General features: G+C 37.3%; 1 protein-coding gene across 4 annotated transcripts in view; it reads right to left on the bottom strand.

Annotated features, from left to right (window-relative positions):
• Positions 1–18,103, bottom strand: part of VTI1A (vesicle transport through interaction with t-SNAREs 1A) — a 249,701-nt gene that overhangs the window by 230,338 nt on the left and 1,260 nt on the right. For all 4 annotated transcript variants that reach the window (XM_048945667.1, XM_048945664.1, XM_048945665.1 and 1 more), the window contains exons 2-3: positions 12,207–12,265; positions 7,701–7,811 (exon numbers count right to left, since the gene is read on the bottom strand). In XM_048945667.1, coding sequence (XP_048801624.1) covers positions 7,701–7,811; positions 12,207–12,265 — 170 coding nt within the window. The remainder of the gene's footprint in view (positions 1–7,700; positions 7,812–12,206; positions 12,266–18,103) is intronic.

The following is an 18,103-nucleotide window of genomic DNA, read 5'->3' as shown; positions in this document are numbered from 1 at the left end:
AGGCTGCAACTTCACCATAAAGGAAAGCTATTTTTGACCATGGCAATTAGTCTCCTCATGTTTCAAACACTAAATTCTGTTTTCCCATTAATTTTTAAAACGGTGTGGCTTTAACTTAAAATAAACTGTACATCAAAAGAATGGAAAATAAACAGCCAGGAACACAATTTGACGAATTGGATTTATTTAGTTTATTTAGCTAAACAGGGTCCATTGGATCTCTTTAATAGGCTGACAGTTGCACTGGGCTGGTTAATAAAACATTCAACACAGTATCTTCAGCCAATATAGAAATGCAAATCCCACCAGAAATATTTTATTCATGAAACAGTAATTTCAGTTACTACCAAAGCAAAAAAAAAAAAAAAAAAAAAAAAAAAAAAAAAAAAAAAGGCAAAAAAAAAAAAAAAAGAAAAAAAAAAAGAAAAAACGAAAAAAAAGAAAAAAAAAGAAAAAAAGAAAGGGGGGGTGGGGGCGGGGGTGAGCTGGGGGGTGTGGAATTTACTTTGCAAACAAACAGTGCCATCTAGTGTCAGTCTCAGAAGAAATAAACCAAGAAATCTGAGATCTGTAATTAATCCTCCCCAGTGTCAAAATGCTACCTTTCCCCCTCTTTTTTTTTTTTGCTTTCTTGATAGAATGGCTCTTCCTATTTTGCAGTCAAACACAAATTAGCCTCCTCCTAGCTAGGGAAAAAAAAAAAAAAAAAAAAGTAAAATATGATGAGAAACTTGAGCATAGCTCTAATCTGAAAAGTAAGCAAGCGATGGATTGTTTGCTCAGCTTGTCTGATGGTCTTTCTCAAAATCTCTGTGTTTCTAATTCATGATAGAAAAGCAAATCAAAATTCTACTTACATGAGTGCAAGTCAGCCAACATGATGACAAGAGAGTGAGATATGCTCTGTTCTACTCTATTTGTCTTCACAAGAGACAACAGCATTCCAATTGCAAGATCTTTACTACTGCTGCTATCAAAAGCAGGACAACAGCTTGCTTCTTTTTGCATGAAGGGTAGGGAGCATCATTTGACTAATACAAAAAATCAATGAGAAAGAATGTAATATTAGAGCCCTCTTTCTCCCCCCCCAAAAAAAAACATCATTCACCTTCTGTATACGAAGAGTCTTCACTTTCCAGCTGGCTGTAATTAATTTTGAGCAGACACTGCTTCTTCCAGTACTGGCAAGGAAGATCAGTGCACAGATTTAATACTACTGCTTTGAGAAGGGGAAATTCTAACAAAAGAACAAATTATGTGGGAAAAGAGAAAGCACAGCTCTATACCTGGTAAGGATGATGAGAGTTGGCATTCAGACACATCTAAGGACTGCCAGGTGAGAAAGCATGCTTGGTGAAAAAGGCATGTGTTCCTACACCACAGCTGACATCAGGCTGAATTTATATCATATGATTTAAAATACATCTTACAGAAAGACTTCATTGGCTGTAGACTACTTTTTGGCTCAATTTAATAAATCAACATTTCTCTGTGAAGGGAACAAGGAAAGACAGCAGCATGAAGGTTTAGAGTGCATTGTGAGAGTCAACATGCCCCAGCCAAATACACCATCAGACTCACCAAACTGTTTCCTAAAAATACCTTTATTTGTAATCATTGGGCCAAGGCTCTTGCTCCACAAATTGTTTTTTCTTAAAATCATATGCATCAGGACCAACAAAAAACATGCCACAAAACTCACCAGTCTTCTCCCTCTGGACAGAGTTGTACTGAAGTTCCTAAGAGCATCAAGTAGTAGAAGTTGGCTGAGTGAAGAATCTGAGGTTTTAAGGAATTAACTTGATAGACAAGTGAAATTTGCTGCTTGGTTATCCTTGTCCAGTAATATCATCTCTTTATAAATTATCTTATGAGATGCACCTTATGGGTCAAACATGGGAGTACTCTTGGAAAACAGCACCCAAAGGTACTGCATTAAAAACCGAGGAAGTACAGCGTGCTTCACCAATCTGGCCTCCCAGGAATCTCAGTTAAAATGATCGTAACCCCTTAGGTTAATGATAACTTAAGCATGTTAACTCCTGCCTTTCATGTTTTCCTCTAAGGAAAAGCATGTCATCACGAGTAAATTTCATGGTGAAACAAAATTCCTTCTCTCTCGGTACAACCACACAAAACAAAACAAAAAAATCTTTACATGTAAATAAATGAGGGCAAGTTTTGTACACTAGACCTAAGCTATACCATTGCTTAATCTTTCATTAAAAACTCAGTCAAGGCCTTGAATTTAAAAAAAAATATAATAAAAATTTAAAAAGTATTTTTCCTATCTGAACTTTTTCCATTTTAAAACAGCAGTCGTATAAATAAAGTAATTGCAAAATGTCAAATGATGTCTCCACCTTTTTCTACCACAAACCCGTCAAGGTGAGGACACAGAAACAAACTGAAGATAATGTGGAATTTTCTTCTTCTGAAGAAAAGAAGTTAAAGTAACGTTCAGCAGCAGATAAGAAAGCAAAAATATCAGAAGTTATTAAAAAAGGGGAAAAGGGAAAAAAAAACACTAGTATAGAGGACTGGTTACTTATCTCAAAAAGGCTATGATATATATAAACATAGTACAGCAAAGGAACATTTGTCTAAGAAATATTTTCCCAAAATTAGATTGTTAATAGATTGTCAGATATTTCATATTCTTCTGAATCTTACTGAATGTTTCATCTCATGTGCATTAAAACAAACCCTTTCCAGCCCTATTACAAAAGAAATGTACTATTCACATTCCAAAAACTAATCTGATTTTAGAAAGATCAACAAGATCAGGTTTTTGCTACAGGCATGCCTGCCCATGCAGGGTGCACGTGCATACATGACATGTATAGATAGCGAGTTCCTTGTTTTTAACATCTGGGATGCAATTACAAAGCTAAACACGTCGTTCTCTTGCACATTTTATGAAATTTTAAATATAAAGAAATGCTTTGCTCTACAACAGTCCAATAGCCAAACCTATAGTTCAGTCTGGAAAGCTGAGGAAGACTGCTATAAAGATACAGTTTCTAACTCATCTTTTGACAAGTGTCTTTTATTATGCTTGTAACCACATGAATGTTTGACTGGGCAGATGCCAGAATTTGAAATAAGGGCAGTAGTACTGGCTAAAAGCAGCCAGATGATGGTTGGCACAATTGTAGCTGTTCCCTCAGGTCAGTTTCTGCAGTAAGCTGGTACTTCTCAGAGCCACAAAAAGAAGCTCTATCTAATGACTTCCTGCTACTTACCACCTTAAATGCTTTGAAAGCTTAACAATTGCTATCATTTTAACAATTTAAACAAAACCCGAAGGATGTATGCAACATGAATATGTATTTTCACTACTGACTGAACTAAAGACTGCAAATTTTAACTTTGGTTATCATTACTACATAATATGATCTGGAGTGGATTTTTATATTCCCTCATTTATTTGAACGCTTCAAACTGTTAGCTTTTCACTGTCCTGATATTGTTTCTGTACAATGAACCCTTGGGACGAATAACCGATAACCACACGTTTGCTGTGTTTAGATAGTTACAGTTTCATACAAACTGGGGTGGATTCTGATCAAAGTGAATTGGTAAAATCCAGACAGCTTTCTACTACCATATATTCCTAGTGTTTAAAGTTCCCTGGGTATTTTAGGTACCTAAAGTTTTGGGGTAATAATTGGAAAAGAAAAAAAGCCTACTTGAAAAAAAATAATAAAATCATAGAACAATAGAATTGTTAGAATTGGAAGGGACCTAAAGTGTCATCTGGGTCATTCATTCCGATTCCCCAGCAATGAATAGGGACACCTACATGGATTGACCAGGTGCTCAGAGTCCCTTCCAGCCTGACCTCAAGTGTTTCCAGGGACAGGGCACCTACCCCCTCTCAGGACAACTTGCTTCAGTGCTCAGTGTAAAAAACGCCTTCCTTTTTTCCCCAATCTAAATCTCTCCTCTTTCAGTCTGAAACCACTTCCCCTTATCCTATCACAAGAGATCCTGCTAAAGAGTCTGTCCATTTTTTTCTTATAACCCCTCCATTACAATTAAATAAAGGCATTTGTTTGCATTTATAGCTTCATGCAATTGGTCACCATGGATGTTATACACATGGAATAATTGAGAACAAAATATTTACCAGCTTAAACCACAAGATGATGCCTTTGTAGGTGCAGGGAAAAAGCAAAGAAAAAAAAAAAACCGCTTGTAGGAAACTAGAATTTCAAAAACTCTTCAGTAAGTAGGTTGTCCCAAAATGAAGCCAGCAAACACACGTACATGGTATGCAACTCCACTTCAGGCCACAAGATAGAGCCATTACCGCTGCCTCTGCAGCCCAGCAAGCCTGCGCCGAGCAAAAGCCCGAGAGTCACTCAAGTCTGGGGACAACAGTTTTCAGTACCTAACAGAAATGAAACCCCACTATACAGATGCTGTACTGATAATACATTATTGGTTTGATTATCTTATTTTCAAAGTTAAAAGAAAAACACAGAACCTTTACCAAGCAGTTTAATTTCATCATGATAGATGTACATGGACTATCGCAAGCAACCCTGAAACTTGCCTTTTGACATGTACACAGCTTTCTTGAATAGAAATAGCACTTCATTCTTGTCCTTTTCCTATGTTTCTCCCTAGGTACTTACTGCTGGAACTATGCCAGCAGCAATTGATCTAATCTGGCATGGCCATACTTGTATTTTCTTCACAAATCAGAAGAATTGTTTGCTACACAACAGACACTTCCCAAGGAAGGCTGCACAGCATGGATGTGAGTCTCAGAAACCATTGTTTAGCCTCTAGCTTTGGTTGAGGTGTCATACTTTCATTTTTATTTTTCCCCCATATGTAAATCATAGTGCTATGGTATCTGAATACCTTAAATTATCAAAATGAACTATCTTTGCTTTGATTCACACTGTTAATTTGTAACAGGTATGTAATAAGATGGAACAAGTCAGTTTTTTCCCCTCTGATATCACTCAATACAACTAGTGGGTTACAAATTACCCATATACAATACAGTGAATGGTATAGATGTAACTCCCTCTAAACACACCTTTGGACTACAGGTACTGCTATAAGTAACTGTGTATGAGACTCAACACAACAAGGCCTGAAAAGAGTGGAAATAAATCTCTCTTTACAGCTTGTTCTCATTTGATCAAAAAATTAACAGCCATTTTTGGATCAACTTTTCAAAGTGCAGCTTGACTAAGCTCAAACCCATATTTTTTTAGGCTATATTTTTGATATAATAATGTGCATGAAAAAAAACCCCACCAAACCAACAACCAATAAGTACCACAACAAACCATGATATGTTCATCAAGATTCCACAGTATATAGTGAAGTAATAAGCAAGTCACAGTCCAACTCTGTCATTTTTTTTTGTATACTGCCCAAGATCAAAAAAACTCCCCCATTAGATACTGCATATCAGAAACATGGATGTTGACTATCTTCCAAGTAAGGACTGAACAGTCTACATTCCTCACATTTACTTCTAGCTTTTAAATATGTTTCTGTGCTGCTGTACTTCATACCTGCTTGGGTGAGGTGAAATTTGCAAGATCAAGGCTCATATTCATTATGATGAATATAAATGAAATATACCAGTCCCAGTTCTGCATTCACTTCACATTTCAAATATACAACTCGCTTTAAAAGACTGCATTCTAAGCGATATAACTTTTGCAATTCATTTCACAGACAATATTTACTTAAATGAAATATACACTTCAAGATGACGAAGAGATGTCCTCTCTTCAGCAGACATGCTGTTTCACACAGGACAGAAGGCCAAGTCAAGTACAACGGGATCCAGCTGAGATTCCAATCCATTTATAACGAACAACACGTAACTTTGCAAACTCACATCTGCATGCCTTTTGGAAGACCTGAGAACTTCCAGCAGCAAACCTGTAAGCTGATCCTAACCTGAAACTGCCAGCATCATTCCGAACTAAAGATTTCCCTTCATCTGTAAAAGTGAATTCATTTTAAAATACTAAGATCTGCTTTCTCTAAAGGCCTGCTAAAGCTCTTAAAGAAACTCTACATGCTTTGCTTACAATCAAACAGGTCACAACTCATTCAAGTCAACATTCAGACAGAACACACAAAAGCACTTTCATTTCAGCAAATATTCTCAACTTCCTGCCTTCAGTGGCCCTCCAGACAGCAGTTTTAAAGAGTCAAAATAACATTTCCTTTCCTTCCTCCTCTCCTCCTTTGAACTCACAAATGAATCACTTTGTTATATAGTTTCCAATAACTTGCTATTTGTCTGGAGAATAAGTCAAAAAGATTCTCTAACACTCAGATACAAAATTAAGAAAAATGTTAGTGCCTAGGGACTGGGATAATATAGGGAATTTAGTTGAAACAACAATTTTGTTTTCTAATCTTTTCCCACTCTTTTTTTTGGCTCCCTCACTCTTAGCAAATCCTTATGTTCTTCAGTCATATACATACGATTGAAGGATATACAAAACATATACATATTACAATTATGTGAACTCCTAGTGTTCTGACACACTTCTTCCACATATGCTCATTTCTCCTCTTCCATAAAGAGCATCCAGTTCTGAACTCTCCCATTCCCAAATGTCTGGAAGCATAAGCGCCAATTTCTCTCTTCTGGCTGTATAGAGAAATAGGCCAGCAATAAAAATAACAAGTGTTGACTGGGAATTCTCCTGCCCCTGAGGAGATAAATAACATTCACTCCTGGCCTAAAAATTGTTCTCTTTTGGAAGCCACTGTTTACCCAACAGGGCCATACACACTTCCTAGAGGGGAACAGCATGAAATCATCTAAAATTTCGATGCAAGTCTTTTTATCCTAACATTCTTCAAACTTTACAAAATTACAGCCACCTTCTTGATAATACATTTTTGTGCAACTCCTCAAAACTTGGCAGAAGCACAGAGGAATGACAGTCAGCTGGATTTCCTGGCTGCAGGTACAAACATTGGCTCTTCTCCCCTGAAGGAATAAACTGCCTCCAGCATCCCGAGAAAATTCACATGTCTCTAGCAAATGGAAAAGAATGCCAACATTTCTTTCTTTCTCCCCACCCTGCAGGTACTGAGCTGCTGCCAATTAACAAAGCATTTCCCCATATTTTGCAATCCCTTTGAACTTTTTCAGGACTTCAGAGGAAACAGTTTTGTCTCTGTGTAAATCTATTCAGTGCAAATGGTAGTCACACACACACACACACAAAAAAAAAAAGACCACTGCAGCAAAAGCCCTTAGACAAGAGATTCTTGTTAGTTTGTATCCATTATTTGAAACATTTAGTATTTAGAATATACTTGTACAAAAGCCAAGAATAATCTAGGTGCAATGGAAAGAAGAAATCACAGTAAGACATTAAGTAGATATGAGATAAACCACATTCAAAATTTCCCTAAGTTGGTGATTATATTGGTTTTCCTGCTACTGCCACATTGCTACATACTGTTTTAAAGGAATCATTATTTTCTCTGCAGTGTAAACTTACACTGTATTTTAAGTATTAATTCTCAAGATCTATAAGCCTTTCCTCAAGCTGACTATTGTTCCTACAGCATAAATACTCCCAGTGTTTAACAGCATCCTAGTTAAAAAATCCACCCAGTTGCCTGAATAAGTGTATTATTACATTAAAAAAATCTCATGGATGCTATCTTTACAAGGTAGGGTAAAAACTCACGAAATCAGCTTCAAGTTTTCCCATTTCTTGTTTGTAGCTTCTCATTCGACTGCTGTACATTCCCCGACTTTGAGGTGGGATCTCTCGGACTTCAAGCTCCATCTGCTCGAGCTACCAAGTAAAAGCAGAGAGATGTAAGTTGAAGTGATAACTAAAGCAAGAAGGAGTTTGTAGTTGAAGGTGTCCCTCACCATGACAGGAGTTGCAACTAGATGATCTTCCAACCCAAAACACTCTTATCAGTTTGTTTAGCTAAATGCTCACAAATACCAAGAAACATTCTCTGTCAAGAAAAGTGTTGTCAAACCTATTGACAGTATAGAGATATGTTAGAAAAATCTTTGCACAGCATAAAGTCAACTAATTAATGACAAAACTGGCATTATTAACACTTTAAAAAAATGACTCTATTTAAACCTTTCTGGATTTCAGTTTCAAATGCAGTGAATACACTGACGAACATCACGCAGAAGACACCCAACCTCCACCTAGTTGTGTGGTTCCACAAATTGTATTTTATTTATCTTTGTATACACACACATTTTATACAGACATATAAATGTATAAAATTTTATCTACCAACCATCCCTATGTGTAATAAAATAATTATTGTACTTTTCTGCTTATTCAGCAGCATTAAGTAGCCTGAGCTTTCTGAACTGGCTGCATAAATTACATCCCAAATCTGTATGCAGGTACATTAAACAACTGGATTTTAGAATTGTAATAAAAATATTGTTCAAGAACTGGTATACAGTTGAATGCATAAAATGTCAGACAATTTATCTTTAAAACGGTTTTGCTACTTATTTTTGACATGCAGAACTTTAACGGGCCTGAAAAGCAAGAATATGAACATCAGGTTACAGAAAATCAAAAGGAGTTATAAACCAGGGCTGACTCGCCTGCTAATTACCTGCCCACTGGGTTAAGGAAACACCTTTACACAGTGCTGGCTCCTCATGAATTCTGTTGTGCACAGCTAAAAAACTCCCATACCTGCTTTTAAAATCTTTCCAACTTACTTTAAAAAGATAAAAGAACAGCTCTCCTTGTTTGCTGTAAATACCTGAAACAATATTTACTCACCTCCTACTGATCTCAGCTGAGCAATACACCATTGGAACAGAAATGCCTTTCAATTAAGGTCCCAAGCTTCTGGTTACAGGTCTTCACAAGGGATAGTTATAGTTTATTCCTATGTAATCACTAGCTTACACTTTGAGATTTCATCCTCATAACATAAAGAAGCATCTGAATTTAATCAAGTGAATTACCAGAAACTGGAAAGTCATTCAGTCTGATCTATTCTGATTATACAAAATGGTATTTGATAATAAACTGTAGAGCTGACTTTAATTAAATAGTCACTAATGAATTGAAACATTGAAAGCTGTTTCTATACCTACCCAGTTCTTTGGTGCAGGCTTCACTTTCCAAAGGGGTATTATAAATTAAACTGATAGCTACAGTAAATGGTTTATTTCTTATCATTTCACCCCAATAGACTTTATCTTGAACATTCCATAAGCATAGAAAATGTTTCCCTTACATCTATTTATATGTGCAAGATCAGGATATTTTAATGAAGTCTCAATGCTTTTCTATTAAATAAAAGTGAAGCCATCTCCCAGATGAATACATCTATTGCAGCCGTGATCAGAGCGCAGTACACAATATCCAAAATCCTCATTCTAAACAGTGAGTATCAGAGAGCATAAAGTCTAAGAGACATCTGTGATGTTCCTGAAAATGTTACAGGCAGTGACAAAGAATCCATATTTGTCTGAGGTGGGGGTGGAGATGGGGGGGGGAAGTGAGTGGGTGTTATCATGACTTTGAACAGGTACATTCTGTGGCTGTAGTGAAAATCTCCATGCCATTCCTTGCAGAAGACAGTGGTCCAAGCAGATGTGAACCTAAATACAACCTCATTTTACACTGAAGTTTATCTCAATGTTCATCTATCTTAAAAACCCAGTGAAAAATCTTGCAGATGCTCTGGTTTGGCCCTACCTGAAGTACTGTGCAGTTTTGGGTGCCAGAATACACAAAGGACATAAAACTATTAGAGAGCAACCAAACAAAGGCTACGAAGATAGGGAAGGATGTGGAGGGCAAGACATGTGAGGAGTGCTGAGGTCCCTGGGTTTGCTCAGCCCAGAGCAGAGGAGTTGAGGGGAGTCATCATGGCAGTCCACAGCTCCTCACAGGGAGCACAGGAGCAGCACTGAGCTCTGCTCTATGAGGAAAGCATCAGGGCCTGAGGGAACAGCATGGAGCTGCATCTGGGGAGGGTTGGGGGTTAGGGAAAGATTCTGCACCAGAGGGAGGTTGGCATGGAAAAGGCTGCCTGAGGCAGAGGGAATGGCACTGAGCTGCTGGAGCTCAAGAAGCACTTGGACAGTGCTCTTAAACATAGAGCTTGGATTTTGGATGGTCCTGTCAGGGATCAGACTCAATCCTTCTGAGTCACTTCCAACTCAGCATATTTACAATTCTGTGACACTCTGCATAGGATACAGGAATGACAGGATTTCTCTCCAGAAACCTCTTACACAGCAGCTATGGCTTTACAAGGCAGTCTGGGAATAACATTTTGGTGTCAGTTCTGCATACAGGTCAAATGAATTACAGCAGTGATGCCACCCAAACAAAGCAGTGTTTTAAAACAATCAGTGGTTAGTCAGTGTAAATAAAATATCTCTACAATAATATTTATAAGAAAGTTGTTTCTTAACCAATTAGGAAATAAACCAAAACAAAATAAGCCAAGCTTTAATCGGACAAGAGGAAAAACAAACCCTTGTACAAAAACTATCAATGCCAAAGAATTAGGATTATTTTGGCTTTCTAGCATAGCTTTTCATTTAAAAGAGGATCTTTTTAATCAGTTCTGTTATTATCAAGTTTGCTCAAATTGATTTTAAACCCAAGCCTTGACATTAATCACAAACATCTAAGGTAATTACTTAAAGCCAATAATTGAATTAAGCACCTGTCTAGCAGCATTAGCAACAAGATCTAAAACAAAAGTGTGAAAGAAAAGTCAGTATATGAAATCAAGATCATCATTAGGATGAAAATGCAGATATAAAGATTTAGTTTTTACTCTCATAATAAGTAAAATGTAGATGAATTTTTTCTGACATAAGAAGAAAACGAATCATTAACTCAATTTCTGTTCCTTCCAATCTTACTTTGATTAGAGAACCAAATTTTAGCGATTTTTCAACATAACACTCATGCTGCAATTTCCCTGTAGTGCTATGTCTTTTTTTGCCATGTCAAGTTGCAGTGAAAAGGAGATGAAAAGCACTTCTACTTATTTTCTTATTTTTCTTTATTCTTTATTCTTCTTATTTTCCTTCAGCTTTTTGAAAATGAAAGTGTCCCAAAGACCTTAATATACCCTCACAACAGCCTCATGACATGGACAGCAGTTTTACCATATACAGTTTTACTGTATTTCTCACTGGCAATACTGAATGAGAGAGGTTAGGTCTTTTGTCATCCTCATCAGGTAAACCTGCAGTGGAGTTCCACCAAGATTCAGCTTTCCTGGGTCCTATTTCAATGCTCTGCCTACAAGACTAATTCCGCCCTTACTCTAAAAGCACCTGGTATGTCAACACATTAAAAACCTTTTTCTTTCTATGCCACAAACTTTAGAAAGTGATTTTCAATATTACCATTTAGTTAGTAATCAAATAATTGATTCAAGGTGCTCAACTTGAAGAACTTTCACACCAGTTGAACTAATTTCATTTCTTTATCCCAAAAATCAGATTATATATCTGACATCAGATAGACCAAATGAGTTACATTTGCAAACAATAAACAAAAAAAGCTTCAGGCAAAGAACTATTGGCATGTGGAAAAAAAAGGTCAATCAATTTTAACTGAGACCTACACCTTTACTCTGCAAAACCTTATTTTTATACTCCACCCACTTAGAGTATAAGACAATTTGTAGTGGAAACAAAACAGAAAAAGCCACAGATGCTTAACGTGTATTGTATTCTTCCACCAGTGTGGACCACTAACTAACACTCAGTTAACATTTATGCTCTTCTCAGTACCTCAAACTACCTTTATTCCTTTGACATCAAACAGCTAAATACCCTTTGTCTCATTTGCTAGAAGAGAAAACAAAACTTATTACAAGACAATTGGACAGATCAAATCAAGCAGACATACGGGACCTAGAAGAAAAAATATATTAGGTATAAAAACATTTAATTCATTTTTTAAAGTACAAGACCTTATTCCCAACTCAAAGACTGAAGCAACTTCTAGTATCTTGCAGTAATAATACAAGCTTTAGATCACTTAATACAAGATTTTTTATACACTCCTCTTGAGTACATCATATTCTCAAATATTTCATACTCTATTACACTACTATTAAAAACTTTCAGAGAACCAGGTTAGTTAAATGTTACCACTAATGATACCAGTTCTCCCCAGCAATTTAGAGTTAGCATACAAAAAGCCACAACATACCAGTTCCCTTGCTTCTTCAAGCTGCTTCTCAATATTTGCAACCATCTGCTTCTTTTCATCTGAAAAACAATTGTGAAGATACCAATATAATTGTGGTCTTGCCATGAAAAATATATAGTATTTCAAAATAAGCTTCCAAGTAAAAACTTACTCAAGGGATTCATTGTGTGACATAAGCACATACTACAATAGCCACATTTGCAAATTAAAAGAGAGAGAAAGAGCGAATGGAGAATGCTTGGAGTCTTCTGCCTTTTTTTCCAGTGCTTGCTACTTCTGAAAGTAGCTATCTTTGCTCCAGATATATGAGTTTTGCCTTAGCAGGTACATGCTAGGTGTGTACAAATTCATGTGAGAAAGCATATATTTGAGCCAAATGGATAAATATTTATGGTTTAAAGACTTATCCTGTTTATTAGAAACACAGAAGTTGAAAAAAAAAAAACAAACAACCAAGCAATCCAATTACAGTGAGTCCAGGAACTGAAGATTAAAGAGGTCTCTATTCCTCTCCTCCTGAGGCTGAGCCTAAAGCCCGGGTCCTTTTGCTTCAACAGGAAAAAAAAATGAAATGTCACAAGAATCACAAAAAAGACCACCTTACAGTAGCAGTAAAAACAAAGTTAAGTAATAAAAGTTGAAAATAAAAAAAAAAATACTATATTCTGTTATAAGTTTTATGTAGCAATAAGGCAGGAATCAGGGGATGCCAAGGCAGTAATCAGTAACAGAAGTCTTGACACATAAAGCAACATGTGCCCTTAAAAAAGCCTTCCTTAAAAACAACACAACTAGTCCTGAAAGGAATGTTTTGCTGCAGGGATTTTGACAGAGCAATCCCAGTGTAAGCAAGTTGAATTTCAGCTAAGTCCTCTCATTAGTGATATAAACACCCTGCATCACATTTGCATGGGCCTATTCATCTTCATCTCCACCACAACTGGTCTCTACCATCTCTTCAAATTCTCTCATTTACCCAGTATACTCATTGAGGGTAACATCGTGGTCAATCCTTCAGTTACATACACTGGAGCACTGCCTGCAGGGAGGATCAGGTTCAGGATCACATTTCCACCTAAAACACAGCGCAGAGATCTTTGCAAATAGCAGGCATGGCACAGACTAGAAGAACTATCTTCTGAGGATTCACCATCCTGTGTGTGGCAGCTTCTCAAGAATGAAGCATATGCTCTGGGTTATCACCCAAGAAGCTGCTATGGTATTGTGGGGTACGTAGGCAACTCATTTCCAGTCCAAAATTGAGACTATTATCTGAAGTCCTTAACTAAGGGAGAATTCTTCTCAAAGAAGCCCAAATTCTCAAGAACAGCCATCTGGAATTTTAGCAAAGACTCCTGACACAGGACTGGATAAACACGCAGCCCAGTGACAGTGAAGTTCACCAGGAGCAAAAAGAGACTCCACTTTGACTTCACTGTATGAGCAAATCAAGGTGTGTGCATGTTGTAGCAGTAAGAACTAAACAGGATGTCTCAAAATATTGTCAAATGGTGATATCCTCTGAGTAATGAGAACTATACCAGCAATGGAATTGAGAAGGAAGCACTTGAATCCTCTCAGAAATAAAATCTTAGAGCTCACCTTTAAACCCTTACAAACAGAGCTTCTCTCTTACCCTTGAAAGAGGCCCAGAATTTCATCAAGTTATCCCCTCTACAGACCTGAAGCCATGGAAAAAGATCATCTTCCTTGGCAATCTTAAATTCACACTGCCATATCTGGCAGATGCTACCACAGCAGAAGGTGGGGGAGATGTTCATTTCTGTGCAGCACTTTGCATTCTTTGCTAGTGTCTTTCATAAATTTCCCACTAAATTCTCATGACAGCACTCAAATCAGAAAAACTAATGGCAAGACATTTATCTTCTGAACATAACGAAATCCAAAAGAGAATCTGTTTCCTTGTCCATACATTTCAAATCCCCTACTCAGCTCCCAAAATACCTGTTCCTCCATTCACCTGGAAGCAGGCAAGATGCCATTGGACCAAGGAAAAAACAACATAAGAGATAAAATGCACAATACCATTTTATTGAAGCTCAAATAAAATTACAAACACAGCAGCAGAAAATAAATGTACCATAGCAATTTCAGTACATCCCTGAGTACCACTGGATTACAATTTTCATACACATTAAATTAAACAACTTTATATTCCTAAATTTCGGGGGGGGGGGGGGGGGGGGATGGGGGGGAAGGAGGAGGGGAGGGAAGAGTATTATTATTTTGAAGATATTTTATGCTGTTCAAATTCTGTGTGTACTTACACAAGCTACGTAGCATTTCACTAAATACTCAGTTACCCTATTGCTAAGCTCATTAAAGCCCAATACAGTCATTTACACACACCAGATGATTTACTGAACATAAAAATACAAATTCCTGTACCAACTCAACTGCTATCAGTGCAATTTTAGCATTAAGCTACTGATTCTCTGTGCTATTTGTTCAATGGTGATGTTTTCCTTTGCTGGTACATAAACATTTGAAGGAATCTATAACAAAATGTTCATCAGTCATTGGACTCCAGACCTATAACAACATCCAACTCTTTCTCCAAATGCACAATACAATCATCTGCATCTACTCTGTAGATATTCAAGCAACTCTTCCACCTAGTACTGCCAAAACATCTAGGCCTGTTGTTCATGCCAGCAAAAGAAGCATGAAATGCTACAGCTGGATTCATTCACATAGTTCCAGACTTAATGCCATGCCTATGCCTAAGAAACAACCACTGTTTTTCCACAGTCAGAATGCCCACAGAAAGGGAAGACACGACATGCACAAGAAGATGTGCTCAGAGACTGTGTGCAGATGAGCTCAGAGTAAAGGAAGCTTGCTGCAGATCTAGCAGATCAGGACAAACAAGCTGTGATCCAATTAAAGATTCTCATGTTACTGGTGCATTACCCTGCTTTGTTTTAGTAGTTTCCAACCCACTTACTTAATTTTGTCTAGTACACTTCCATCATATAAAATACTGAGTATTTTTTTACATATACATAACTTTTCTCTTAATTCAGAACTGGCAATATCCTCTAGAAAAAATAAAAGGCAATTTTACACCAAAGATATCTAAACTTACAATGTAATTTTCGTTCTTGCGCTACCAGACAGAAAGCTGTTAAGAAAATGCTGCACTTGGCTTGTATATCTTAACTGTTCACATAAGTAAAGTATAAAGAATGGAAACAAAACTAAGGAATCTGAGTAAAGACTGCAAAGATTCCTGAATGTGTACACAAGGTTGTACCACTTGTGTAAATAAGGCCAGCTTTTATTACATTTTCCTCTGTTCTTTCAGTTTTGCCCTTGCACTAGGCACTGTGACAGAAGGGCAGATAACTTACAAGTGTAGAAAGGTAACGCATCTCTGACATGAACTAACAGTAAAGGAAATTTCATTGCTTGTGGAATTGCTTTTTTTTATTAGTACACGCTGAGGAAAAGCCTAAGTGACACAGAACTTCAGTTTACAGAAGTTTTATCATTTGCAGATTTCACTACGCTGGCTGAGGTGCTTTACTCTAATACCACTTTGCCAGAGTTTACTGTCCAACAGTAAAGACAAAAAAATCCACGTACTGCTCCATTTCTCTTTGGGCCGTAAGACTGGGTTCCAGAGGCACAGTCATAAAATGCAAATGGCAAACTGCATTACAGGGATATAACAGAAAATTAATGGCAGAACTTTCTCCAGTTAAACCTGATGCACAGTGCTTTGACTGCCCAGTAGAAGATGCAGATGTCACGTATCAGCCCTCCAGTCAAAAACATCACCTCACAGAGGCTACTATGCTAGAAAAAGGCTAAATATCCCAATTTGTACTGAGAACATTTTCTTTCAGATCAAGCAATTAAAATAGATATAAATGTTTGGTCAAACCACAAGACAGATGTTTCTTGACAACACTGAGGAACATTAATAAAACACATCAGTCAAGATCTTCATTCTCCAAAGACCTGCAGCAGCATCACAGAAAATCTATTCAAAACCATTTCTTAATTTAAAACATTTTCTTTAATTCTCCAGGTGGTGCTTGGCTCAACAGAAGATATTTCTTCCTCAGACGTTCTACTGTCCCTGCTGCTTATTGTTTCTGCAGTATCAGAGTGTCTTTGTTTCATTTCTTGCTGAACTATTTATGCCTCTGTAACAACAGGATTGTTTGTTGAGCCATCATCCTTCTAGAATGTAAGACAGCATCAAGTCCTGTCAACACTGCATGCAGGAATAATAGCAAAACAATTAACCAGTATTTCTCCAACTGCACATGAAGCTTAGAGCAGGTCCATCTCGGGAAGGAGGAGGAAATAAATCTGTCTCTAGACTTTGGGAGATCTCTCTGTATTATTCAGGAGTAGCACAAATCCTTACACTTCTCATCCTGCTTCTTCCAGCGTGGAGGAAGAAGGCCATCAGCAATCTCAAATCACTGCTGCTGAAAAATGCCACCTCCCGTGCATCTCTCCTCATGTCCCCCTCCCACCTTGAATCACATTCCTCTTTCTGAGGCTCTCCAAGCCATCTCCAGAAGAACTAACTGGGGCTTCTGGTGATGAAGAAGTTTTGATCTTGCAAATATTCCTAGTAAGAAACAAGGGAAAAATGTGCATTTAAAATATTTCTACTTAAAGTGTTCAGCATAGTCAGAGTTGTGTTTTGCGTACCCAGGTGGTAAAATGCCTCTACTAGCTAAGACTGCAGTTTGGTTTAAAATCATAACTGAACATTTTGCTGAAGAAAGACAGAACAGTTCTGAAAACTAAAGCACTTTATCCGCAAAAGTATAATGCAAGAAGGAGCTATAAAGCAAGCCAGCCCAAGATATATAAGACTAGCCTCAAATGCTAACATGGAGAAACCAGCTCTTAAAATAATAAATTAGCTGTTGTATTATTTTGAGGCCATTCAGCTCTGTACCAAACTATTGATCCCACAGGGAACACGCGTTCCTTCTCCTCTGATAGGACAGTAAATTCTAAAAAAAAAACAAATAAATCAACAACAACAAAAAAACACATTTCTAATGGCCACTTAAAGAATTATGAATTCAAAGCCTGTTGCTTCCAAGCTATGTCACCAGTGAAGACAATGCTCCTTATTAATTTCATATTTAAGCTCCAAAGCCTCTCTAGAGTTATAAGGTGGCTGTCTTTGAAGAGAGAATTAAGGAAAACCCACTACTGCAAAGAAAAATATTCTTCCAACTAAGAAAATGATATTGATGACCTCAAATCTCTATTCCTCTTCAATAAGCTGTCCTTGAAGCACTGCCAATTTTCAAAACAGAAGGCACTGTCATATTTATGATGTCTTCCTGTACTCACAGGAGCTCCTTATACTTACTCTGCTTAAACATGAACAGCTCTTTTTGAGGCAGGGGAAAAAGAAATGCTGCCTAGATTAGGCACACCACAATAGTGAACAATTAACTGTGCCTCTTCAGTAGATAGTTGTAGAGGCTATTTGCACGTTAAACATTGTTTCAGGTAACATCAATTACACTAATTCTAAATCTAAATCACAGGAATGCAATCTCATAAGTACCTGCAGATTGTGACGGAATTATGCTGTCTTTTTTTGCTTTGCTAAGTCAATGAGGAGGCAAAGTTTCCCATCCTTTAGCTGTGCCTATGATTGGTCACTAAACTCCAATTTATCAAAACTTCAATTTATCAGAAGACCTTCCAATTTCTTGTCATAGAATTAGATATAACCTCCCAGAACCAAGCTTGCCAAAGTTCAAGAAGCATCTGGATAATGCTGTCAGACATATGGACTGATTTTTGCATGGCACTGTGTGGAGCCAGGAGTTGATGATCTTTGTGTGTCCCTTCCAACTTGAGACATTCTGTGACTCTACAATTCA

Source organism: Lagopus muta, chromosome 5 (genome assembly GCF_023343835.1).
Source record: "Lagopus muta isolate bLagMut1 chromosome 5, bLagMut1 primary, whole genome shotgun sequence".
NCBI classification, from domain to species: Eukaryota; Metazoa; Chordata; class Aves; order Galliformes; family Phasianidae; genus Lagopus; species Lagopus muta.
The sequence above is the reverse complement of the archived record's forward strand: the minus strand, read 5'-3'. Positions and strand labels throughout refer to the sequence as shown.